Source organism: Aspergillus pseudotamarii, assembly GCF_009193445.1.
Source record: "Aspergillus pseudotamarii strain CBS 117625 unplaced genomic scaffold BDV38scaffold_20, whole genome shotgun sequence".
Taxonomy (NCBI): Eukaryota; Fungi; Ascomycota; class Eurotiomycetes; order Eurotiales; family Aspergillaceae; genus Aspergillus; species Aspergillus pseudotamarii.
This window is the reverse complement of record NW_022475034.1, coordinates 71,299-96,558: the sequence shown is the minus strand read 5'-3', so window position 1 is coordinate 96,558 and position 25,260 is coordinate 71,299. Positions and strand designations below refer to the sequence as shown.

Here is a 25,260-nt window from a genome sequence, read left to right as displayed (position 1 = left end):
TTTCTGCATTACGCCCTGGAACCACTCAATGGTGTCGTATGAAAGAATCAACTCCGTGATGTGACGAAAAGTCACGGAAGATCGTGTCACAGTTGGGTTGATATCTCGTTTGAGGCAGTGTGGATGATGCTCGAAGCGGTAGGTCACTGGCTGTTGGCCCGCGCCATCAATAGGGCCCATGTTGATGGTGTAGTTCGAAAAGGGACCTTCAGAAACACATCCCCCGCCAGTGCCGACGGGGAGGTACTCATGGATTGCGGCCCAGTATGGCGGTTCCCGGTTCGGAATAAATGCCCCGTTCGATCCCATGCTGTACGGATCACCATTGAACAGAACGGACAGTTGAGGATCCTCAGCGTCCAAACCCCACTCCCAGTACGGGAGGGATCCGGTATACTGGCATTTTGATTTGAGATCTTGCTCGAACGTGTGGATAAAGTAGCGATGCCAGGCCAGGAAGTCTGCCTGTAGAGTTTGTTAAACGACCATATATCTCCAATTGGCCTCCCCACGCAGTCTCCAAATCTTACAGTCAGATGGATCACACTGGTGAGATTGATGTGTGTGGCCAGAAATTCGTCATAGCGCGTCTGCACCCCAGGATAAATCTGGCGAACATCGTCTGAGAGGGTGGTTGGAATGCTCTGCAGACACCGAACAGCGTCGGTAAACTGCAGTCTTTCCTCTGGGGTCAGCTCACGCCTACTGATAGGTTAAATCTCGTATTTTAGCAGGGAAACATATCGACCACTGTTAGGTATACCATTCTTTGCGTATCCGGGCATCTTCAGGTCGGCAACCACTCGCTCTATCCCTCTTAATGTTTTCAGTTGCCGTATTAGCAAGCTGACGGAGAGCGATGCCTTGGTCCACTTGCTCAGGTGTGAAATCATGGATGCTTATGCCTAGGATCGCTAGGGGTCCCCAGGCTAACCAAACGAGCACAGATATATAGAGATGCATGTTAAGCTGTGAATTTCATTCAGACTAAGATGCGACAAGATTGTGGACGTTGGGCGAGACAGGATTATCATCCATCCCTTGTTTTGGAGGCTGCAGCAACCGTGCAGATGACAAGTCATTAGCCAGCGTGACATTGCAGAATTCCCGCATAAAAATATCCAGAGAGTAGCCGCATTTAGCACCATTCAAACACTATTTTCCTGCAGGTATCCCCACCAGGGGTGCCTTGATTGGTGTGTCCTGGAGTGATATCTCCAGTCCGTACTAACTCTAGAGCTAAATACGAACCCGCCAATGCCACTTGTAATCGAGACAGGCCCATCGTGCGGTCATAAAAAGGAACATGGAGAACAGAAGGACACAGCCCAGCCAGATCACCACGATCCGGGAGCCCACTTTCTCCAACATTTCACCCCCGATCGGAATACAGATCAAGGTACTAAGCCTGTCAGTATGGGATCCACACAGCCCTATAGCCGAGAAGATACTCACGCGAAGCTCACTAGGCAGTAGCATGTCCCAAATCTCATGCCGATCTCTTTGGCATTGGACACTTGCCGAATGCAGACGGGGGCAAGACTAATGAACGACCCGGAACAGAGACCATAGATGGCGCTGAAGATATACAAGGCCGATAGATGACTGCTGAAGGGGTAAAGGATGACGAACATCGTCACAACAGCAGACAGAATCAAAATAATGAGTACATTCAAGCGACCGTATCGATCGGCGATCCGGCCGGCAAGAAGTCGCCCGACTAAGGAGCATCTACAACCCTGGTCAGAAGGGGATCCGGATGAACCTATGTCAATCCAGGGGGGGAGACATACACATTGAGCACCACGAGTGTGTACACACTCGCACTGGTATTGAACCCCTGCTTTGTCACGTACGTCGGAAATAGACCGATGAGGGCAAACATCTCCAATTCAAGCGCTGCGACGGTTAACGATACAATCACAACAGCCACGGGGCCGCGAGGGAACCTACCAAAGATCCCACAGCTCAACAAGGTGAAGCGAGAGTCCTTGAAACATCGGATATCGATCGCCGCCTTCAGCCGTCCCTTGGGGAGGCGAGACTTGACGAGGAATGAGGCGAGTCCGCACAGCACGAGAATCACCAAGGCTAGAATACGCATGCCCCACTGGAAGCCCAGGTTGGCAAAGGCGCCCTTCAGGATAAACGGGAACACCACGCCGCCCAGACCTGCGCCTGCCATGGCCGTACCGATCGCCATGCCGGCACGCGCCTGGAACCAGTGTGGGACACAGGACATCCCGATGGTGCTCGTGAATGCTCCCCCGATGCCGGCCATAATGCCGAAGCAGATGATGAAGTGCCAATACTGGGTGCATTCCGCCGTTAGGAACAGACTCAGGACATAGAAGGCCGACCCGGCGGCGACCAGCTCTCTCGGGCCGTAGGTGTCGAACAAGGGGCCCACGAAGACCCCCAGGCCCAGCGAAACAAAGACAAACAAGCCGGAGATCCAACCGACATTCTGGCTCGAGTAGTTCGCCAGCTGGTGGGATTCCAGGTAGGATTGCAACACTCCGACCGAGTTCATCAGGCCGTACGACGACATCAGCAGCAAGAAGGAGCCCAGGACCACGAGCCAGGAGCGATAACCTCCATCGGGAAAGCTGTCTGCATCCACAGTTGGCCCCTCCAGAACGGTACGATTATCTTCTACTTGGAAGTCATCCACTGGTCGGCGGGGCTCACTGGCACCGACCGCTGGATGGTTGATTTCCACTCCGGAAGAGACAAACACCTTTCCCTGTTCCGATGTAGCCATAGTTGGGAGCAAGTAGGACGTGTGGGAGGTCGTCCGGAAAATGATATGAGAGTTGATGAAGCTATCAGACGGGGTGGGGCATTAAAAAACAAGTCATCAAGACGAATCGGCCAGGGAAATTCCTTCCAAATCCGTCCTGTCGGAGTCGGCCTCCCATTCCGTGGGTTATCGGCTCGATGGTCCGCAGGTCCTTTGTCGAAGGATGAGTCAAAAGGAGATTCTTCGAGACCTCTAGAGATCGTCGTCCAGGCCATACTGGAATTGCAGCCGGCGCACATTTCCCATCCACCCTTCCTCCTCTTGGCACCGAGCTCTTAGACCCAATTCATGATAACTAGTATTCCATATCCGCGAGCCCAACCGTGCGTCCAAAGTCTGATCTTCCTCTCGGACTTCGGGGAGTTCGCTGCCGTTATGAGTGCTGCAGGAAGAGATCAGGAGGTCGGTATCGACGACGAAATCCTCCAAGCGCTCGAGATGGCGCACGATTGCCCGGTCGGACGCACCGCGACCCCACCAAGTAATTCTTGGCGCTTCAAGGACGCTGAAGCCGAGTTTGTGGCGCAAAAAAGATATGCTCGAACAGCGTGTCCATGCGTAGGCCATCTTGCGTTTTGCCAGGATCTCCCTCCAAGAAATACCTGGACTAGCCTCGTGACAGGTGCCAGATGTTCCCTCTCACACGCACTGGAACCTCATAGTACAGATAGACGCCAAAGGCGCCGTAGAAAGAATGCCACCGCGCTAGCTTCAAGACCGGGGGCTGTTGCACCAGCATTCGACGCCAACTGGCCTCTCCTCCAAGAAAGGCAGTTTGGGTTTCTGGGTATTTGGCCATGCGGCAGGTTGAAAGGCACTCGTCATTTCGATATTCGGGAAGTGTCATATTCGTTGACGTGTCAAAACGAATGAGAATGCTTCGACCAAAAGTGGATTCGGAACTTTGCGACCGGAGGAATCACCGGTACCAGGCATAAAAAGCAGAGCCCTCTGCAATGCGGGTGAGTCCTGGATCAGAGTGCGCCATGCCCGACAGGTTCTCTGGGCGGACGTCAAGAGCGTCCGAAGGTCCAGTTGCAATAGAATCAATTCGAGTACTTCGGGAATGGACAGAGTCCGTGAACCGTCCCTCGAACAGCAGTGGCCATTTTATATGGTCTAGACGTGTGTTCGGGGTGATTCAACCGGGGGTCTCTGGCGCATCGATGGGGGCTATTTAACAACTGTCACCTTACTCGAATGGTATAAAAACGAGAAGACTGTGCTCATGTGGGTCTTTCGAAACACGAATGAACCAGGTAAACAGGTAAAAGACGGGATGCTCAAGCCGTCTCAGCGCCGATTCATATTGATCTTCAATCAATGAAGATGAGGGCAAGGAGGCAGTGATTCGTTACAAGAACAGGAGCCTTTCACAACTAAAGTGAGTCCTATACATCCCTGTGCTTGTCAATTGTACTGTATCATAGTCTGCTGGAATGTTTCACCACAACTATAGCTTCATCTATCATACCGTCACTATATCGTCCTAGACGGTAGGATTGCTCACTACGATGAAAGGACCAAGATTGATGTCCATTTCGAAGTCTGTCTTAGATGTCTGAAACTATGATACGGATTACGAACTGCTATTTGAAAGAGTTTTGCGTAGGAAAGGTAAAGCTGAGAGACCGGAAGACCGGGTAACGGAGCAACAGGTAGTTAATCCTGAGCTTCAATGTGAGATATCATCAACGGTCGTGCTGGCATCATTGCGCTTCGGGGTTCTGCAGTGAGCTGCGAAGCATTTCCTCAACTTATACACTTTAACTATTCTAATATCCAACACGAAAAAATGCCTGATCCAGCCTGGTATCCCACACGAGATCCACAGTCCCAATGACCTGCGAAAAGCGTTTTATCCCGAGTGTTCTACAGAGGACTGACTGAATAGCCTCAAGTTCCCCAAGGGGATAATCAACCGTGCTATGGATATATCGCGCCACTGGGGTATGTACATACATCCGTCACGGGGCCTTTCATCCTTACGGTAAATCACCATTTGCTGTCAGATCACTACATTGGTTAACCCCCCCGAGCCCTAATGTGCCCTGCTAACGTATCTCCCGATGCTCTCTTCCTATAAAAGGAAGATCTTTGACCCCTTTGGTCTGCTCAGGAATTGACCTACAGCCGACCAGGCCAAGTTGAATAAGTGCACGTCCTTGATCCCAGTATTATTGCGCTCCCACTGAGGAATTTGTGGAATTTACTGACAGCCTATCTGCCGTTATGAGCCATTGCGAGGACGCAACTATCCAACAACAATACACATTGCATTGATTAAACCGCCTCATTTGTGTGGACGGGGCCGAAACCTCAGCCGAAATGAGGGATGGACCGTAGCTGCTCTCTATACTCAAAGAACAAAACAACACAACCTGAAGACCTTTCTCGATGAAGTTCTGACTGGGCACAGCCACTGCGGTCAATTTCTGTATCTCCACAAGTTATCTGACTCCGCCACGCTCCCAAGCAACAGCTGTACCCACACTATGCTTGGCAGGTATAGAGATCCCAATCACATCTGCACATTGCCCTCGCACAGGTACCGTTTCGGACTATAATGAACCTGTTGTCAGGATAGTGGCACAGCCAAGAAATGCATGTTTCATGAAGCAACCCTCTCCCTAATTACCGCAGAGATGGCTTTCGATGCTCCCCCAATACTTATACTGGATGGTGGTCCTGTTACCACAAAGGGTCGACCAGATCAACCCATTGATAAACCAAGACTCAACTCACACAATATGACTATTGACCAAATCCATATTGAACAACGGGGTGAGGAAATTCTCAATGTTTTCAGCACTGCTTTTGAAGTTCTCCTAGCTGCCGACCCGGCTGCCTTCGAGGTCAAATTTCGGAAGATGGCTGCCTCTGCATTTGCCTTCTACCGAGGCAGTGCCTGTCTGTTTTACCACGACTTGACACAAAACAAGCATGACTCTCAATATCTGGACGACCAAACCAGTCGGATTTGGATCCACGGCGACTTGCACGCAGAGAACTTTGGCACATACATGGACTCCGAAGGCAGATTGATATTCAATGTCAACGACTTCGACGAAGCATACGTTGGCCCTTTTACTTTTGATATCAAGCGTTTTGCTGCGTCGATTGCCTTGATTGGGTACGCAAAAGCCCTCAGTGATGAACAGATTACCACCCTTGTCCGAGCATTCGGCAACTCCTACTGCAAACAAATACGTACACTGGCTGCCAATGATACCACAGAGGAGGAATCACGTTTCACCATGGACACAGCAAAGGGTCCACTACTGGAAGCATTACGCTCGGCTCGTACGCAGACCCGGTTCGGGCTACTGGATTCTATGACCGAAATTCGTGATTCGGAACGACGGTTCATTCGAGGCGGCGGTGCTGTCGAACTCGATGATGAAACGAGGGACAAGATTCGAGCCGCCTTCGACGGATATCTAAAAACGCTTCCGGCACCAAGAAACAACCGTCCTGCCTCCTGCCAGGTCAAGGACATCATCGGCCGTCGGGGTGTCGGTATCGGTTCCGCTGGCCTTCCGTCGTACAACATTCTGCTCGAAGGAAATACCGAGGCTTTGGAAAACGATGTCGTGATTTATCTCAAGCAGTCGCAGGCTTCCGCTGTCTCTCGCCATGTCACCAACAGTGCAGCCCGGGACTACTTTATCCACGAGGGTCATCGGACGGTGATGTCGCAGCGTGCTCTCCAGGCCCATGCGGATCCATGGCTCGGGTGGACTGAGATGGATGGAGCAGGCTTACTGGTAGCTGAGGTTTCTCCCTATGCGGTAGACCTTGACTGGTCAGACATCAATGACCCAGAGGAAATGATCGCGGTCGTCGCCGATCTGGGCCGGGCTACAGCAATGATGCATGCAGCTGGGGACGATGAAAGTAGTCACTCACCTCTGGTCCAATTCTCTACAGAAAAGGCCATTGGCGCTGCCATTGGGGTAGATGGGGAGGGGTTCTCACAATTTCTGGTTGAGTTCGCGCATACTTATAGTGCTCAGGTGCGACGGGACCACCAGATCTTTGTTGATTTGTTTCGCAACGGCCGCATCCAGGGGCTGTCTGTCAATGGCCTCAATTAACATTATGCACCTGGATGCCACATACCGACCTCAATGATATCATCCTTGGGTCAACTCCCAAAGCCGTGATAGAAAGGCGCAGCGAGCTGCTGTTCGCAGACCATGTAGGACAATTTGAAAAGTTCTGGGCGTGACAAATGAAAGATCAATATATATTTCTTTTTGAATTAGGACTTTTAAATCCAATACGCTTGATACTACAGATAATCTATTAAATTAATTAATTTCTGGGTATCTATTACTCTGTAAGGAGGGAGGATGGCCATATATCCCGAATATAGCCAGTAGACCCCAAGGTCACATCGAACGACACGTATGGACGCACCACGTCTCCTGGGATATGCTTTGGAAGTATGTAGAGACAGGCTTTGAAAGAAAAGCAGCAGCGACCAGCAACGGGAATCAGGAAAATCAGCTCCTCCAGAGTCGAATGAACTCAATATAGAACTGCGTCTAATGGCAGCCGCCATGTTGCAGCACAACCACGTGAGGTTTGATCCTCGTCTCAAACAAGTAACCAAGAGGATGAAATCTGGGTGACAGTGGACTATCATGCTCTCTCCACGTTGGACAGCCATGAACCCAATGCCCAAAGCCTCGGCCATATGCCGATCGGGACTATATCACCTGTTTCGTTCCCACCCTTCTGTTCTGCAGAAGAATTGATATCGGACAACCATAGAGAGGATGCTCAAGGCAACGCCCCCAGGCACTGGTCTCTCCGCTTTTCCAGGCGGACTGCCACCCATTCCGTTATGAATAACAACGCAGCCCATGAACCCCTTACCACAGCATTGTCTGTCGAGCCTCACGGAGCAGTATCCAGTCTGTATGAACATTTCAAATACATTGGCTTTGTGACTATTGAATGTCTCGGGCTGATAGGTTATAGGCAAGGAGACATTCTTTTCCCTCCGCAAATGAGGATCAAATAGAGAATAACGGCATACGTCGGCACTACAGTGCTAAGCAGATTTGCCACGGACAGAAGCATTTTGCATGACTATATTGTAGCTATACATCACCTCAAGAGAACTTGAATTTGAATTTTTTTTGGGGTTTTCAGTTTCCTTACTCATTTGGGAAGTTGATAGGAGTGGGTCCCGAAGAGTCAGACCCACACTTGCCAAAGCCCTATATATAAGTAGAGTACAGTCTCAAGCAAATAGCCAGCCCATCTTGCTCAAACTTATCTTTCACAAGCTCTGCCCAATTCATTACCTGTGTCTGAGACCGACAACAGAATAATTTCCACCTCAACAATTTAGCTTCAACCCAGCCATGGGCAGTACACAAATCGCACAGACGATGCTGCAGTCGGCTCGCGTCGCCCCGGAAATCTTCCAGCTGCGCCCGGATTACCGCGCACTCTTGATGGTGGTAGAGGGAATCCCTCCAGGTCCTAGTGATGAGTCTAGTGAGGCTTTCCTCCAGGAGGCAGAAGCTACCGTTAAAGAACTGCTTTCGAAATCGCCTGTGACGGAACTTCCACACATCGCCGCCTGGAGGGAGGCGTATAAGGCTTTCGGAGCCAAGCCCCAGAAAACACGCAACAGTCTAGAGGCGTTGACACGTCGTGCAGCGACTGGATTACCACGGGTCAACCGGTTAACCGATATATACAATGCAATTTCGGTCAAGCATCAGATCCCCTTTGGAGGCGAAGACCTCGACAAGTACGACGGAGCGCCGTTTCTGGTGCGTGCCACGGGTCAGGAGCCGTTCCAGACATTCTCTGGTGGAGAACCTCAGACGGAACTGGCTGCACCTGGAGAGCCTATCTGGTGTGATAATACTGGCATTACGTGCCGCCGCTGGAATTGGCGACAAGGACCACGCACGGCGCTGACGGATGATACCACGCGTGTACTATTTATCCTCGATGCATTACAGCCGCTTTCAAACGATATTCTGCAGCAAGCTGCCGACGAACTAGCTTCGGCACTGAAAAGCCTATCTCCCGAAGTACAGACATCACAACGAATTATTGACTCTTCTTCCGCTTGAGCTCGACTGAGCAGTTCTGACATGGTCTATGGAAATGCGTGCCAAGAGGAATTATTACATTGGCCTGCGATCATGATGCTAGCGTCTGTGATAGGAATCATCCTCGGTTCCTGGCGGTGGTCGCAGCCTTATATAGGAGGAATCCAGGATAGCGACAATCAGTCTACCATACTACTCTAGGCGGGTCCAAAGCTATCTGGGTTGGAGGGGCGTTTATGTATAGACAAACTATGCGACCCTGTGCGTCTTAACTATCATGCTACTTTGGTACAAGTTGTACTTTCTAAATGTCATTTGATATGGGGTCTGCATACGCCAAACCCTTGACCGTTCAGATAGATTACTGATTGGAGATTATAATATGAATTTTAAGTCCTTTACATGAGAAATACATTACAAACTCTCTTACCTAGCAAGGGGACTGGACTATCGTGCCTAATGGCCTGCATTTGCCCTCTTCCCATGCACATTAAAATGACCCCTCTACTCAGGTTAGCAGAAGCAGGTCCACCCCTTTTTCTCAGGGCATTCGAAGGCAGCTTGTATTCTGTTCACACCTTATGACAAAGGTTCTGTGAACTGATAGTAGGAGGCGGTGTGGTCGAGCTCTTGATCGGTGTAGGAAGAAAATATTGATACATACTATGTACATGCTCCGCTGAAAGAGCAGTTAATATTTCTGCTTCACTGCAACATTAGATTTACTCGTTTTAGTGATTCCCAGTAGCATTCGAATTAACGATAGCCATGAGTCTCTGGTAGCCTCGGTAGTCCTCTCCTTTCACGAAGGCTGTTCGGTTAGCATCCTGGTCGAGAGATGCATACCCGTATTTGTCAGACACATGGCAGTAGCAGAAGGGAAATCCTCTGGCGCTGGGTTCTATCTCGAGCTTTCTTCGCACCTGCGCGACAAGCGTTGGATCTGCCATGTTGTCCTCTAGATCGAGTAGGTCCTCTTGATGATAGTCCCAATGCAAGGAAAAGGAGGTGAGACGAGCCGGAGATTTCTGTGCCAGAGCAAAAAGAAGTTCGCTCCAAGACATACCTTCACCACCTACGCAGTCGCTGCAGCTGTAGCACTCTCGCAGCGATATTGACTCTAACGTACCAAGATGACGAAGGAGGAAATCTTTCAACTCAAGGCACAAATAGATATTGCCGAGAGTGAGGCCTCGCAGCCGTGGCATGTCAGCCTTCCACAGGGATATATTGTAAGCATGGGGTTGCCCTGCATCACCTAGCGGTGCAGACTCTTGGGGATCAAAACTGAATTCCTCGACAGATGTGAGATGGTTGAAGAACCACGGGCCCAGACAGTCTGGAAATCCAAAGAAACACTCGTAGGTATTGAGCATCCATCCGACACCGTTGTCCCATTGCTTCAGAGACATATTAAATCTCCGTAATTGCGAAAGAAAATAATGGAATTCGCCGGTGGAAAATACCGATATCGGCACAATATTGAGTGCCTGGATGGTGAGCGAGAGGGGGATTTGACCTCCTGGCCAGTGTTGAGAACCATAGCTAGACAGAATAGCGCGGAAACTTGCCGCCATCAGTCCCCGCCAGGCATTCTTTCCTTCCTCAACCACAGCTGCTTTGGGATCGTCGTTGAACCCTGAGCATCCAAAGTCTTCCATGAGCTCGTCGTAGTCGAAGGGAAACTCCACGCTAAGGGTTTGGAGACCCGTGAAAGAAGTGAGGTTGGAAAGAACGGTGTCGACCTCTAGCGGATAGATATCCTCGACTGGTAAGTTTTGCTGCTCTGTGGAAGGGCTAGTGAGCTTAATCGTGATATTGCACGTTGTGAGGGTGTTAATAACGGGCTTTCCACACACCTGGTTCACAGTTGGCGATGTAATGCAACTCTTTGATGCACCCAGAGAAGTTGCCATCGGCGATAGCCTTTATAGACAAGGCACTCTTGGCCGTGTTGTTTAGATATACGACCGCAAATATACGCGGAGCTAGAAGGTTGCGAAACCATGCACAAGTGCTACTCAGATTGATCAAATCACGGAGGTACAAGGAACACTTGGCGCGACTTCTGCCCTCGTCGTGGTCCTCTTCTTCGGCGTCACAAAGGATGTCAATTATCATGCACCATATCTCCACCGCCATAAACGGTGAGGGATGGGGCTGCAGCTCCTCTGTTCCAGGTGAAAGCATCATCGTGCGTTGTTCTAAGAAAGCTGAAGCACCACCAGGTCAAATTTATTTATATTGATTTCCTATCCGGAGGGGGCGGGAGGTCAAGGCTTCAAGACTTCAAGGCAGCAACGCGGGTGGAGCCTGGGGCCCAGAAAATTTCAATCACAAGAATTCATACATAGCCAACCGTCCAATGTACAAGACAATAAGAGACATTTGGGGATTCCTAACTTTTATTGCTAATTATTTTACAGTATTACTAGAGAAACTAGAACCGCTTAACTCGCACCACCTGACCCAAAAATAGAGTCACAGACCACACATCGAAACACCACACGGTGTAATTTGGCGCCCCTTATTATATAGTAGAAGCAAAGCAAGGATGGGTATCATGACGGGCGGCCTCAAGATTTCTTTAGGCTGATCTTCCGTACCCTAAATAGATAATAGAGAGTGATTGCCCCAAGGATGTTAAACACAAAATACGCCCAGAAAATGCCGTAGTTTCTCCAGCGATCTTCCCAGTAGATCCACCGCTGGGCAAGGTATTGGTCCGCGGAGTCCATGGCGCAGTACTCGCAACCAGACGTTGCGTTCTTATTATACAACTGGCCGCCGGCTAAATCGAGGTATTTGCTCATATAGTCACCGCAGGTTTGGCCGTCGGGCGGATCGAAAACACTGAGTTCCGTCGAGCTACATTGCACGGGACGGCCATGCAGGGCTGTGCTTCCAATGCCTCCGATATAGTATGTAAATGGGGACACGCGGTACATGAAGATCCAGAATCCGGGGAGGGCAGGGGGTGGCTGCATGACACCACTGAAGACGAACGAGAGACCAAACATCAGTGTGGCAATCATGGAGGCCAGTGCCGGCTCCCCGACCGCACATACCACGAATTGAGCCATGCTCGCGCTATAGATGAAGAACTGCACAATAAAGAGCATGATCAGAGCACGGCGCTCGGAATCTTGGTTGGCGCCAAAGACAGACCAGTAGAATGAGGCCCACGAGCAAACGCCGAGTCCAAATTGGAAGGGGATTTCGACAATCATTTGAGAGAGGATGAAGACCTTCCAGGAGTAGACTCGGGACGGTCGCTCACGGACTTCATAGAGGGCACGCTGGGCAACGAACTTCGGCATGATCTGGTTCACCAAAGTGTTAAATATCGTACACAACAAGAAAATACTGAACAGAGAGTTCTGGAAACCTTGCTGCGTGTTGTCAGTCTGCCAGAAGGAAAACCCAATGAAAAGGCCGGACACAATGCCCAGAATAAATTTGGAGAAAATATACTCCGGTTGTCTCAAGTATTGCTGAAACACACGGCGAAGGACATGATAGAGCTGACTGTGTAATGGCATTGCGAATTCATCGTTACTCCCTGCATCATCGGTAGAAGATGCGGAATCACTTCCTCCGGTGGAATGCAATCGATCGAGCTCCTCAAGTACGTCTTTATGCTCAGGGCTATCGTTCCACACTTTCACCCAGTCTGGTGCGTTCTTATCCACATCACCAGAAACTGTTTCAAGGATATACTCCGCTGGGTTTTCATGCTCCTTGCAGATTCGGCCGCCGTTTCGCTCGAAATAGTTTAGCAGAATGCGGGAGTCCTTGCCAATATCACCGAAATAGACTGTCCTTCCCCCTTTCGCTAGGAACAACAAGCGGTCAAAGGTTTGGAATAACATGGCACTAGGTTGGTGGATCGTTGCCAGTACCGCCTGGCCTTGGTTGGCAAGTTTCTTGAGAAACGCGCAGATCGTCCATGAGCTCTGAGAGTCTAAGCCACTGGTGGGCTCATCGAGGAAGACCAAAAGGGTTGGCTTAGCAGCGAGCTCCACCCCGATACTCAAAAGCTTTCGCTGCTCCACATTCAACCCTTCACCTAGTCTACCAACGACTGCCTCAGCATAGTCCTCCATTCCCAAGACTTGAATTACCTGCTCGACATAATCATACTTTTCCTGCTGAGACACCGATCGAGGTTGACGAAGCATAGCACTAAAGCGGAGAGCCTCCCGCACCGTAGTGGTCTCAAGATGAAGATCCTGTTGTTGGACATAACCGGTTCGACGAGGAAAATTCGCGGCTAAGCCCTTTCCATTCACAAAGATATCTCCTGTCACGACGCCAATCGACACTCGCTGGGCAAGTACATCCAGCAGAGTAGTCTTTCCAGCACCAGAAACCCCCATCAAAGCTGTCAACGTCCCAGGCTTGACCCATCCATTCACGTCATCGAGCAGACGCCGGGTTCCATCCTTGACCGGAATGTCATAGCAAACTGATTTCCAGGACAAGATATCCTTCTGCTCGGGAAGGCGGATAGAATCTGCGTCAGCCCTGACCTCCGCTGTAGGGTTTGTCTTCTCCACCTCAATACCGTCGCCGTCTTGCAAGTAGCTAGGAGCATGGCCAGGCCGAAATACCAATGCTTCTGCTTTAGACTTGTCTGCCGATATAAATTCCGTTGCAGTGAGGTAAAGTACGTGGAAGAAGATCAGGAATGCGATCAGGATGCCAAAGTTTCGCCACAAGTGCGAATAGGAATATTGGTAGTTCTGCTCAATGAAGGCGTCCCCAGAGACAAACCGTTCACCAGCAACTGCACCGACGACCGAGCAAATAAAAGATGTGCCAGTGCCATAAGACGGGATGTATGAAGCACATTCGAAATCCCGGCCATGGAATTCATTGGAAACGAGAGCCTCAAATGCATAGTAAACAGGGTTAATCCAGCGGATCCAGGAGAGCCATGGATGCATATAGGGCTGTGGCAACGTGAATCCCGTGTAGACTACAATACATAGAACCAGGATACCGGCAAGCGCCATGGCCTGCCCCACGGTCTGGGTCAAAGAAGCCAAGCTGCGAAACATTCCTGACATGGTGAGAACGGTGCATATCAGAAGTAGGTAGAAGATGAAGAACTGAGACGGCTCCCGGCGTAGGTTGGCTAAGAAGTAAAGGATGATACTGAACACGGAACAGCGAAGGACTTTGATCGGCAGATCAACCAGGGCACTCGCCAAGGCTTCGGTAAATGGATGCACAAAGGCATAGGCCGCCTGCTTTTCCACGATGGGCCGCTGGGCGTACAGTTGCATAATTTCACCAATAGTGATCAAAGCGTTCATAAGCACCGAGAAATATAGGACAGCGCCTTTCTGAAAGAAGGCATTGCTGGAATTGGGCGAGTTGTAGAAGACGGATCCAATGATCAGGGATAGGATGGTCTGGACAACAACTGTCGACATCGCTGTGGGCAAATCGTTGCGCAGACGCTGATAGGCCCGCCGGACACAGAGTCGTATCTGCATCGGGATCGACAGGAGATATGGACTGTTCGCCCGTGTATGGCGGGCTTGCTTTTCCTCGTGGACTTGCCGCAGGATTTGAGCGGCTTCACCATTCGGAGCGTGTTCCTGCACATAGTTGCCAATTTCCGTGCGAAGCTTCTGATATTCCAAGCTGCGCTTCCAATACTCCGAGAATTCCTTCGCACTCCGAGGCACCTTGTCCTCCATGCCCGGCCGGGCCCTTCGTTCCTGGGGGTTGGTAATGGCGGTTAAAAAGTCCGGGCTCACCTGCTGCTCCGGTCGTTCCCAGCCCATCCGCTGGAAGTATTCGACTGCCGCGTCACACGGCCCAAAATAAATCTCATACCCCTCGTAGAGGACCACGACCTTTTCAAAGAGGTCGTACATTGACTGGGAAGCCTGGTAGGCAGCCACAGCATGGCAGGAGTTACTCATATCGGCGGACAGGCGCAACGCTCTCACAAACTTCAGGGCTGATGCGGCATCTAGGCCTCTGGTGCTGTTATCCCAAGCACCTATCCGACAGTTCGACAGGAACATCTCGGCGATACTGACCCGTTTGCGTTCCCCCCCACTGACTCCGCGGATGAAGTTATCCCCGACCTTGGTGTTGACCGTGTGTGAGAGGCCGTACACTGACATCACCACCTTGGTCATGGTATCCGCAAAATCCCTGCGAGTCATACCCTCGATCCGTCGTCGAGGCGCACGGGCATGGGCGGCGAATGAGAGGGTTTGGCCCACAGTGAGGTGTGGAAAATGCTCGTCAACCTCCTTATTGTAGGCAATTTCTCCCCGGTGGTGTTTAATCATATCCTCATACCCGACGCCATTGTAGTGGATCGTGCTTGCCGGTTCGAGGGTCAGTCCCCCCATACGACCACATATCGTCTTTAGCAGAGTGGAACATCCGCTTCCTGGTCGACCCAGGACGAGTAAAAGCTCCCCACCCTCGAGGAGACCATCAAAGCCGCGCAAAATCTGACGGCGAGGGACACTCTTTTGTCCTGCGATCGCTCGGGAAGCCGTGCGGAAAGGGATGGCGAATGTGGAAAGTACCGTCTCCTGATACTGCAGCGCCGATCCTGACCCAGAGACCTGAAGATCCTTGAAGACGACACCTTGCTGTGGTGGCTCAATGCCGCATTCGTGCATCCGCCTCAGAACGAACTGAGCCCAACGACGGTGGTTGAATTCGGGACTATTGGGGTCGAGTTGGGGGTCATGTTTCGCATGAGTAGCCGAGAGGACTTGGCCCAGTCTACTGGAAGCGATGCGAGACAGTGACTGACGCTCCTGATCCTCATCCGACGACACGGACGAGGATGTGTCGGATAAGGTATCATCCTCGTGGTCGGGAGAAGTGTCGATCTGCGTCACCGGGTTGACGTCCGGAGCCACCTCGGACTTGGACGACATCCTAAAAAACCGGTCAGCAAGACAGCTTGATATTGGAGATGCCAATGGTAGAGTCGAGCACCCACTTCGGACACAGAGCACGGGACGACGCCTCTAACAGGCTTGTTGATGGCTATACTACTATACAGCGTAGTATGTATGTACAACGACAACAGAGAAGAGGCGTAGTTAAGGAGGGTGTTGTTCGTCGTCGTAGACCATGTAGAGTGAACGACTCAACATGATGAATGGGATCCCGTGGGCGGCGCATTATGAGTACCAGATTCTCTCTTTGCTTTCGGTACCTGAAATCCTGAATTCTGATACAATGCGGATTTAACGTTATGCTTGATTCCCGGGCTAAAATGTTCCGGCCCACACGTGGACCACAAACAATGAAAAATGTCGGCGACACGGCGTCTCGCAGGCGCCGACTTCGCGTCCTATTGGTGGACTTGATCGGAATCCGGCCAGCCTCCAGGCCGCCATCGTCGGTGCCTGAGGCTTGTGGAGCGGAGATGACGACCTTAAATCCGACCATCACGGAAGAGGCCTCGTCCGTTGAGGGCTATGCAATACATAGTACACAGTATACTGTACTATGATCAGTATGACCACAGTGTATCCAGAGGATGATAACGATGAAGTAGGACAATATACAGCTTTGCAGGAGCCGTGAGGAATGACAGATTATCACTTCCGTGCTCTTGATTCTCAGAATTTCAAGAACTCTTCCCATGTGTTCCTATAGAGCTCACATTAAATACTCTTGTTTTCTCAGGTTACTGTGATGGGGTAGTAATTCATTTTGGGTAGGCGGTGGTTCTAATCTGTCTCTCTCGAATACTGCCGGTAAACTCTGCCCTATCAGACCGCCTTTTCAACTATTAGTTGGTGAATGCCTTGATACCTGCTCAGGCACCATCGACAACTGCGATCCGCGTAGCTGCCTGGGGCTGAAATATATATATCTTGCAAGTTCCTCCCGTCCACCTACCACTCTACCTTCAAGTGTGAACTAACCGCTCCGCAAGGCTACTATGAATGGGATTTGCCAATAAAATCTTGTGATGCAATGGCTGTCCTAATGGGGTGTGATCTGGGCAAACTTGATATGACTACTACATAATACTGCGAAATGAGCTCGTCAGAAGGACAAGAAACAATGGGGGAACTATCACCGACACGCAAAAATTTCATCAGGAGACTATCTCCTGCAAAGGGAAAGTACGGTTACATTATAGCAGAGAATCGCTTTCGATTCTCAGCTCAGTGGTGCTTACAGGAATAATAGAGGATCCTCTGCGAGCAGGGCCCACTTGGATGCAAAGCCATTGATCATATTCGACTCAACGCAGCGTCTCAGCCGCAGCTGAAGGTTAAACCCATCACACCGAGGTAAGTCCGAGATTGTAGTGGCAAATGTTGGTCTATTGACCCGCTTTAGTTACCGGAACTAGCTTAACCCTATAATAGGGCTTTTAATCAGTATGACAATTCCTTCACTCCAATTACCAATGACCGAAGCAGGGCCGTTCAAGCAATCACAATAGTGGGTCAAGGCTGAGCTCACTTGACGTCCTGAAGGGTCACGACCTGCGGGATGTGGATCTTCTACGCTCTAGGCTAGGTTAATATCAATGGACAAGTAGGACAGATTGGCGGCCATGGAGATGACTACTATTAAACATTCATTGACTAGCATCCACAATCTTCCTAGCCTAGCTTATCGGACATAGGTTGGGATGTTTGAACATAGGACCAACATGAATATCAACAACAGTTATGACACCATGAGTAGAAAGGAAGCTCCATCCAGAGCGAAAGGTAATAGGAGCTTAATACCAAAGCAGGATATTGCAAGTACGTCTAATACTACGATCTTTGGGTTGGAATGTTGCAAAGAAAACCTGCCGAAAGAAAACAAACTAGAATGGGGTTTCTTAAATGCGTACACAATTATTGTGAAATTTGATTTCATTCGTTTGGGATTCATGGTCCAACGCATGGCGTAGGTTACATTGTGTCTTAAACCCGATGCAAAGTGGTTCTCACGACAGCTCGAGTCTAACCGGCCTATTACTACCCATTGGAGGAACTGTCCTCTCGTAGCACGGTGGTAGTGGGGGGTCTCCATTGATTAGACAGGATACTAAATATTGAGATGTGCTGGGAGTTAGTAGCTTACTAGAAATGACTTGAAGACGCTCAATATGTGATGTGATAAACCCCCGTGTCCAGTAGAAACAGGGTTGCCACCCTGTACAGGAAATTAGCGTCTATTTATTGCAGTAGCTCTGATGATCCCTACACCGTGTCATTCCCACAGAGCACTCCAGCTGAAGCACGGCTCTAGTCGAAACCCAGACTCACCGGGCTATCTCCTGAGGTACGGTTAAAACTACTTCAAAACCAAATACTTGAGCAACCATCTAAATTGCTTATAACGGGGGATCTCCTATAGTGAAGTTCCCATATAGACTAATCATAACTTGGCTTCTAGAAACTCTATTTCGTTCATATTAAATGATAATTGGTTTTCTGTATCGTAAAGGGTATTCGATAGTATTTTGTAGCGTAGTGAAGGAATATATACTGATGTTTTTCATAGTGGTAGTACTGTACGGTAAGGTTTACCACTAAAAGATATATTATTGGCCGACAGAGCCCATTCTATTCCCTTATAAGGAATTTTGTGTGGTAGACACCCGACTGGATTATTCATAACGCGTAAATGCCCTATATCGTGGTTGCTTGTAGACGGGGTTTACCGTACGGTGCAGAAAGATCATGTGGATCCCTGTGGAGGGGTTCGCTTACAGATCGTGAGTGAAAAAATTACCAGAACCGCTGCGGTAAGAGTGGGCGTCTTATACTATTTTGTATACAGCTGGAATATTTCGTAAAAGGAAATGGTATGCGAACACGCCGCAGATATGGCACGATCCTTTCGCACTCTGTCACTGAAGCTCTGCTTTGACGAATACAGCTCTCTAAGTTTTGATAGAGTAAATCTCGATATACTTCATAAGCAACTCAGGTATAAGAGATTCACACGATACAGGCAATTTGGGAAGCCAGATAAGTTAATTATATCGAGGTTGTACTGCAGCTTCTCAACTTTAGCCCCGGCGTAGTACCCAGACCTCCTGTGGGGACTCCTCGAGAGCACTATGTCCGGCCTTGGGCCTTTTTTGGTGACGCAGCACTACCCAGAGAGCACAGGTGGGTCTTCCGCTAGACCATTTCCCTACCCAAGGCGATCATATATAAGAGTGTCGAGACCATATTGTACAGTACTATTAACTCATAATCCCTCTCTTCTAATCGAAGTAATCGCGCACCCTACAGGATTACGTAGATGTCACTTGGAATTCGAGGATTCTAATGCACCCGAGATTCGAGACATCATGGAAAGTCCAACCCTTCAGTCAGGGTCTCTACCCTCTTTCAAGCCTTATGTTCTCTCACCTTTGGATCATGCTCTGCCTTGCTTCTATCTGACAGCGACATTCACTTTTTCATTACAAGATTTGACAGAGGGCATATCAGCTCTTGAAGCAGCTGTACCGCAATTAGTATCCAAGTTACCATTCCTCAGTGGCAATCTGGTCTGGAAAACCCACCCCGACAACGCCAAGGTAGTGGGAGAGATTCACCCACCCACCGCAGCTACATGGAACACATATCCCATGCTGAAGGTCAAGTATCATGGCGGTAAATACACCCCCATATCATACGGAAGGATCAATGGCCCAGGTCAATCGGATGTGGTCTCTTATGATAACATCTTGCGTGAGGAGTTTTTGCCATTGCCTTTCGAAATCGTCCTTGGTGAAACAAGTCCTGTGTTACGATTTCAAGCGAACGTCCTCGCAGATGGTATCATCCTCTGCGTAAGCTTTCACCATAATGTACTAGACGGGAAGGGAGTGAATACTGTCATGGAAGCATTGGCCGCATGTTGTCGGAATCCGACAAACGTACAGCAGAATGAGCTTCCCACTGATCCTATCAGTGAGGCCTTGTGCCGCAACCGTCTCTCTGCTACCACCTCACCACCTCCTGATGCATTTGTGGTACGGAGAGGGAAGAATTGCCCTATCCCCGCTGCACCTAAGCAGGGCCTTCAGGCGCCCATCACTCGGTTGCTCGTCTTGAGCGGGGCGAAGATCATACGGCTCAAGAGAATGTGCAATGCAATTGTGCAACATATAGCTCGCGGAGAGGTCCAGTCTTCAGAAGTCAAGCAATCGATCCCTGCATTGTCAAGCAATGACATTATCTCTGCCTTGATGTGGCTTTGCGTCCTTCGATCACAAGCCGCATCGGACTCTCGTTTTCTGAAGCGAGGAAGATCCTGCTTTTCATTTCCGACTGACGCTCGTATCATCTTCACTGATGGTCTCCGGTCCACGTATATTGGAAACTCAGTCGTTTCCGCCAATATAGAATCGCCGTTCTTGATTGAGGATGCAGTCCACTCCTCCTCTGCCACCGTCTCCTCGCCGGATGAATTCAATCTATCTTTAATCGCTCGCCTAGCCCTAGTGATCCGGACCGGGTTCAGATCCGTTGACAAAAAGTATGTTGAAGATGTTATTTCTTCTATTAGCACAGGAGACCATGCTATGGTGACCGCAAGTAACGCCGACTTCGCCCTGAGTAGCTTGCGCCATATGGGATTCTATGGGTTAAACTTTGGTCCGGTCCTGGGTAAGATTGCACATGTTGATTTGCCGGATCCCCGAATGAAGAATCAGGCATGGGTTCTTCCCGATAGGTATCCTAGTCCTGGTGGAAGGTCATCCTGGGAGATCCGCATCACATTGGACCCTCCGGTGATGAAGCATTTGGTTGAAGACAAGCTGTTTCAGTGGATGAGAGACACAGACTTATCCAAGTTATGACAAGGCTTTCGCTAGATCCGAGTATTCTATAAGTAACATCAATCTCAGCACAATGAGATAGTTGAATGAACGAACAATTGCAAAAACCATCAAAAAACATACAACAGGAGGGATTCGCTGGTGGTCACCCACCCAACTACTAACCTCCCGGCGTGTGGCTTAAGTACGGCTGAGCGGACGGGAAGCCCTGTTCTCCACACCCTATGGTCGTATGTACTTGACTGTACTAATTTGAAAAATATATACACTGTACATGTTGGCCAAAAGCACGTTCAGGGCTTATGCCCAGGGGACAAGGACTTGAACATATAGAAACATCTCTCGTGGCCATATGTAACTTCAATCCAAATCATATACACATAATATGACAATTGCTAACTCGGAAAATCCCTGGACGTTGTCTCTATATCCGTATCATTGAATACTTGTAGACAGCATATGGAGTTTAGGCCCTAGCCATCTGCTCCCGTGACAACTGCCCATTTCCCGGCCGTGTCGTTTCATCATCCACTTTATTGATCCACTGTCGGCCTGGCTAAATCCAATATATCTGCACAGTAGAAACATCCTACTGTGGGACAAGGGATGCCTTTGGACTTGGGGGTTGAAACCTTCTGGTTGTTAGTCAGGTCTTGGCCAGCGAGAGAATACCCTAAGTTACATCTTCGGCAATAGACGACAATCTCCATTGCCGAACGTACTTCAGACATCGATCAACAACACTCCCACCGCGATCTTGCTTTTTATGGCGCGGACTGTCCGACACAAACGTTAAAATAGCCGGCTGATTCTCTTCATATCTAATTATGATTTGGATAAACAATTTAACCTCAAATGCCACCCCGCGTGTGGTTGATGATCACCGGAGTGTGGATCTTGTCATCCTTGCGGAATGACTGCCGAAGGATATCAATTGTACGTTATTAGTCTAAGCTCTGGGTAATGGTGGTACTGGATATAGAGTAGGAAGTACGGGGCATAAAAGACGACGAAAGCTGTCTCCGTCACTGAACCCACAATTCACTCCATTAATTCTCGATTCCATTTATTATTACCCACGTAGAACAACCTACTCCTCACTTATTAACCATCCTTTTCAAGACCACGCTACTACTCCCTCAATATGCGTCCTACGTTGGCCTCCTTCTGCGTCGCAGCTGCTGAATTGGCCATACATGCCGCCGCAGCTAGCTCCTCTGGATGCGGCACAAACCCAACCCTCAGCAACGGTCTCAACTACATGGACGTCAATGGGCAGCCTCGGGAATACATTATCCAAGCCCCTGACAACTATGATGCCAGTACCCCTCACAAACTTGTGATAGGTTACCACTGGCGTGATGGTACCATGAACAATGTCGTCGAAAACGGATTCTACGGGCTGAGCTCCCTGGCTGGGGATGCACCGACCATTTTCATCGCCCCCCAGGGACTGGGCAACGGCTGGGCCAACAGCAACGGTGACGATATCACATTCACCGACCAAATCCTCGAAGCAATAGAATCCTCCTTCTGCATTGATCAGGACCGCCGTTTCGCCACCGGCTGGAGCTGGGGCGGAGGCATGAGCTACTCGGTGGCCTGCTCGCGAGCTGACGTCTTCCGCGCTGTTGCAGTTCTTTCCGGTGCTGAAATCAGTGGCTGTGATGGTGGATCCCTTCCCATTGCATATTTTGGTCAGCATGGAATTAGCGATAGCGTGCTGGGTGTCGAGCTTGGCCGCACATTGCGAGACCACTATGCTCAGGTGAATGGCTGTGATGCTGCGACTCCCCCTGAGCCCGGGGTTGGAAGCGGAACACATGTTGTAACTGATTATACGGGTTGTGCTGAGGGCTATCCTGTCCAGTGGGTTGCTTTTGATGGCGATCACGAACCACTTCCTTCAGACGGAGGTTCTTCGGATTCTTTTACCCCTGGTCTTATTTGGAAGTTTTTCTCTCAGTTCTAAATTAAATCAAGGAGAGCAGCTTTGGAATGGTATTTTGGATGATGGTATGGTGGAGATGATCTATGTAGTGCCTTCTATCTTCTAACTATATTGTCTCTTGATGCATGTGTTAAGGCCATTATTATTGGGCCTTCATATTAATTGATTATTTGATTTATATGCTGAGAACGAAAAGGTTTATATAAAATGATAGTGAACTGTAACATGTGACCGTTTCCGTGCTCTATCATAGTATAGACAATTCATTATCCTTAGGATCGGCCGAAGTCATACTCCTGAGGCATGGATAGCCAAATATACGCCGTACAGACTAACGGTTTACATTTATTTTATTTGAATAGTCAATGGGTATAACAGCTGCTAAAGAAGATTGAAATAGGCTCGAAATATCTGGAAAATAATCATTGCAACGGCTGTTACTAGTGCTTCCATCCACACACCCTTTCCAATTTCAAGCCTTCCATGACTGACTCGGCCCGTACGTAAGATTTGCTAGGTCATAGTAATACTCTCCACCCCTCACCAAAGTCACTACCAAAAGGCAATGAAATAATCATTACTTTAGACCTGCAGTGTCAGGAGAGCGGGCCTCCACGGCAGCAGGTTGTAATCGCCACTGGCGTTAGGGTCCCGTCCTTGGTAGAGCAACTGCAAATTGCAAGGATCCACGGTCATCGTCTGATCGGGGTTGTTGCGAACCAGATCACCGTGACTGATATCGTTCGTCCAGGTGGCACCACTGTTGGCCTTGCCAGCGAAGGGCTGGCTCTCGGTGCCCGCCTGGACAGTCCACTCCCCACCCAGACTATCAGCCGTGAAGGAGCGGAAATAGCGTCCATTGGTGCCCATGGCCTCAACAATCATCAAGTACTTGTTCTGGCCGTCGACAGTGTAGACCTGAACCGCTTCGAATAGGTTCTCCTTCGTGTCACTCAGAATGACCTCGGATTGGGTACCGAAATCGCCTGGGAAGTTATCAATGGGCATGCTGGCGCGGTAAATCTTGCCATTATCACCCGCAAAGAAGAGATACATGTGCGTATCATCGCCAATGACAGTTTGGTCGATGACTCCCGTGTCGGAGCCGGAAATAGTTCCCGAGAAGAGAGGCTGGGCCGCTGACCAGCCATTAGCGTCGGTGGGATCACTGGAGGTCTTGTAGGAGAATGAGGTCGGACCCCATTGATAGGCGAGGATCCAGACATCCTTTGGCGCAAAGTAGAAGAGTGTGGGTGCAACTGTTCCCTGGTTCATGGCGTTCTGGCTTGCCGAAGCCATCTCAGGCCAGTCGCTGAACGGACTGAAGTTCATCGAGCCATAGCTCCCGGAGGTATCGGTAGTTGATGCATAGACGATATGTTTGCCGTTGAACACAACATTGGTGGAATCCTTGATTGAAGTCCATCCTGCCTTAGGTTCCGCGAGCGCACTGGTTGATGTCCAGCTATAGCTTGATGGTAGGGCGCACTGTGCCGCGGCACCTCCCACTAAGGCAAGCAATGCTGTGCCGCATAGGGATTGATCAAGAACTTTCTTTGCAAGTTTCATTGTGGGCTTTGTATTCAATGACAAACCAAACAGGAGGAAACAAAAGTGGAGCAGAATGTTGTAGTAGCAACTTAAAACCGACAAGACCAGGCCTGATTTATAGTCCCAATGCACCCTTGATTTAATTCCTCTTTTGTAGCGCCGGCTAAAATCCGAAACCATTCAGCCGCGAATGTGTTTCATGTGTTCAATTATACCCTAGTAGTTGCACGGAGACCCAATCGCTTTGCCGACAGAACTGCAAGCCACAGGAGCACATATCGGACATTTGCCTTGCTCGTTCATAGTGTACGCTTCATTTGGACTAAAACAATACCCCAGCCGACCGATCTGCAAGAACTTCTGCACCCCACCCTGTTGGACGTACTGTTTCTGGCCTCGAATGTGGTGAAAGGCCCACCCAAGCCAAGGCCCCAATTGATCACATGACAACCATCAGTGGCTTTCGTCTGATAGCCCTTTTTCAGATCGTAACGTATCATTAAGTTCGTAGAACTAGGAAGGTCAACAGATCATTCAACATATAGCCCTATAAAATCGTGAAGTTTTTCAAACTGTATATCAATCCTTATCCACTGGATTTCATGGTGTTCTAGGGTCGGGTTAGGGTCCAACATCGGGAACGTGACTCGACCCGCGGATTTAGACTAAAAACCTGCCAATGAAACGAGTCAGGTCCAACCCGCGGGAACTGCCCGCGGGTTTTGGCGGGGCTAGTTATAAATACGAACAAAATAGATTGTGTCATGGATATTAGACCTGCCTTCTCCTATTGCTTTTACTAGAGACATGCCCCCTTTGGAACGTCTCCTAATATGGCTTGATCCCTACGCGCAGCTTTGTTTTGACCTTGGAGGAGTGCTCTTTTATCAATATACTATGTTGTATAGGCCTGGAACCTACACAGATCGCCTAGGATCTATAGACCTTATCGCAACCCGCATAGTATCTACAACGCAACCACCAGCTCTAACTTGCGTAAGTTCATTAGAGGCCTAGGTGTGAACCATATAATGGCCTATATCTATCTTAATAGTGATATATACCAGATACCTTTACCAGA

At 49.5% G+C, this 25,260-nt stretch overlaps 10 protein-coding genes across 10 annotated transcripts; 5 read left to right on the top strand and 5 right to left on the bottom strand.

The window, feature by feature from the left end:
• Positions 1-733: 733 nt before the first annotated feature.
• BDV38DRAFT_292138 (MCT family MFS transporter) lies at positions 734-2,764 on the bottom strand (the record flags this gene model as incomplete). The annotated part of the gene is made up of 5 exons (XM_032061939.1): positions 734-1,402; positions 1,456-1,731; positions 1,794-1,899; positions 1,954-2,655; positions 2,692-2,764. The coding sequence occupies 5 exons, from the start codon at positions 2,762-2,764 to the stop codon at positions 1,240-1,242; spliced, it is 1,320 nt and encodes a 439-aa protein (XP_031914602.1). The 3' UTR covers positions 734-1,239.
• Positions 2,765-3,353: 589 nt separating this feature from the next.
• BDV38DRAFT_244067 (uncharacterized protein) lies at positions 3,354-3,683 on the bottom strand. The gene has a single exon (XM_032054268.1). It carries the CDS (start codon positions 3,648-3,650, stop codon positions 3,411-3,413), a length of 240 nt encoding a protein of 79 aa, XP_031914601.1. The 5' UTR covers positions 3,651-3,683; the 3' UTR covers positions 3,354-3,410.
• Positions 3,684-5,553: 1,870 nt separating this feature from the next.
• Positions 5,554-7,043, top strand: BDV38DRAFT_292135 (DUF2252 domain-containing protein; the record flags this gene model as incomplete). The annotated part of the gene is made up of 1 exon (XM_032061938.1): positions 5,554-7,043. One exon carries the CDS (start codon positions 5,554-5,556, stop codon positions 6,898-6,900), a length of 1,347 nt encoding a protein of 448 aa, XP_031914600.1. The 3' UTR covers positions 6,901-7,043.
• Positions 7,044-8,102: 1,059 nt separating this feature from the next.
• Positions 8,103-9,253, top strand: BDV38DRAFT_292133 (B3/B4 domain-containing protein). Its single transcript, XM_032061937.1, has one exon. The coding sequence runs from the start codon at positions 8,182-8,184 to the stop codon at positions 8,905-8,907; it is 726 nt and encodes a 241-aa protein (XP_031914599.1). The 5' UTR covers positions 8,103-8,181; the 3' UTR covers positions 8,908-9,253.
• On the top strand, positions 8,884-9,253 carry BDV38DRAFT_244063 (uncharacterized protein). The gene has a single exon (XM_032054267.1). The coding sequence runs from the start codon at positions 8,929-8,931 to the stop codon at positions 9,085-9,087; it is 159 nt and encodes a 52-aa protein (XP_031914598.1). The 5' UTR covers positions 8,884-8,928; the 3' UTR covers positions 9,088-9,253.
• A 364-nt stretch (positions 9,254-9,617) lies between these two features.
• On the bottom strand, positions 9,618-11,079 carry BDV38DRAFT_281843 (uncharacterized protein; the record flags this gene model as incomplete). Its single annotated transcript, XM_032059651.1, has 2 exons — positions 9,618-10,672; positions 10,746-11,079. The coding sequence occupies 2 exons, from the start codon at positions 11,077-11,079 to the stop codon at positions 9,618-9,620; spliced, it is 1,389 nt and encodes a 462-aa protein (XP_031914597.1).
• Positions 11,080-11,333: 254 nt separating this feature from the next.
• On the bottom strand, positions 11,334-16,069 carry BDV38DRAFT_68018 (ABC-2 type transporter-domain-containing protein). Its single transcript, XM_032063757.1, has 2 exons — positions 15,875-16,069; positions 11,334-15,810 (listed from the first exon to the last, which is right to left on the bottom strand). The coding sequence occupies exon 2, from the start codon at positions 15,807-15,809 to the stop codon at positions 11,463-11,465; it is 4,347 nt and encodes a 1,448-aa protein (XP_031914596.1). The 5' UTR covers position 15,810; positions 15,875-16,069; the 3' UTR covers positions 11,334-11,462.
• Positions 16,070-19,198: 3,129 nt separating this feature from the next.
• On the top strand, positions 19,199-20,698 carry BDV38DRAFT_281841 (transferase family-domain-containing protein; the record flags this gene model as incomplete). The annotated part of the gene is made up of 1 exon (XM_032059650.1): positions 19,199-20,698. One exon carries the CDS (start codon positions 19,199-19,201, stop codon positions 20,696-20,698), a length of 1,500 nt encoding a protein of 499 aa, XP_031914595.1.
• Positions 20,699-21,821: 1,123 nt separating this feature from the next.
• Positions 21,822-22,649, top strand: BDV38DRAFT_281840 (alpha/beta hydrolase family esterase; the record flags this gene model as incomplete). The annotated part of the gene is made up of 1 exon (XM_032059649.1): positions 21,822-22,649. One exon carries the CDS (start codon positions 21,822-21,824, stop codon positions 22,647-22,649), a length of 828 nt encoding a protein of 275 aa, XP_031914594.1.
• A 561-nt stretch (positions 22,650-23,210) lies between these two features.
• Positions 23,211-24,197, bottom strand: BDV38DRAFT_292130 (putative alpha-L-arabinofuranosidase axhA; the record flags this gene model as incomplete). Its single annotated transcript, XM_032061936.1, has 1 exon — positions 23,211-24,197. One exon carries the CDS (start codon positions 24,195-24,197, stop codon positions 23,211-23,213), a length of 987 nt encoding a protein of 328 aa, XP_031914593.1.
• Positions 24,198-25,260: the final 1,063 nt, after the last annotated feature.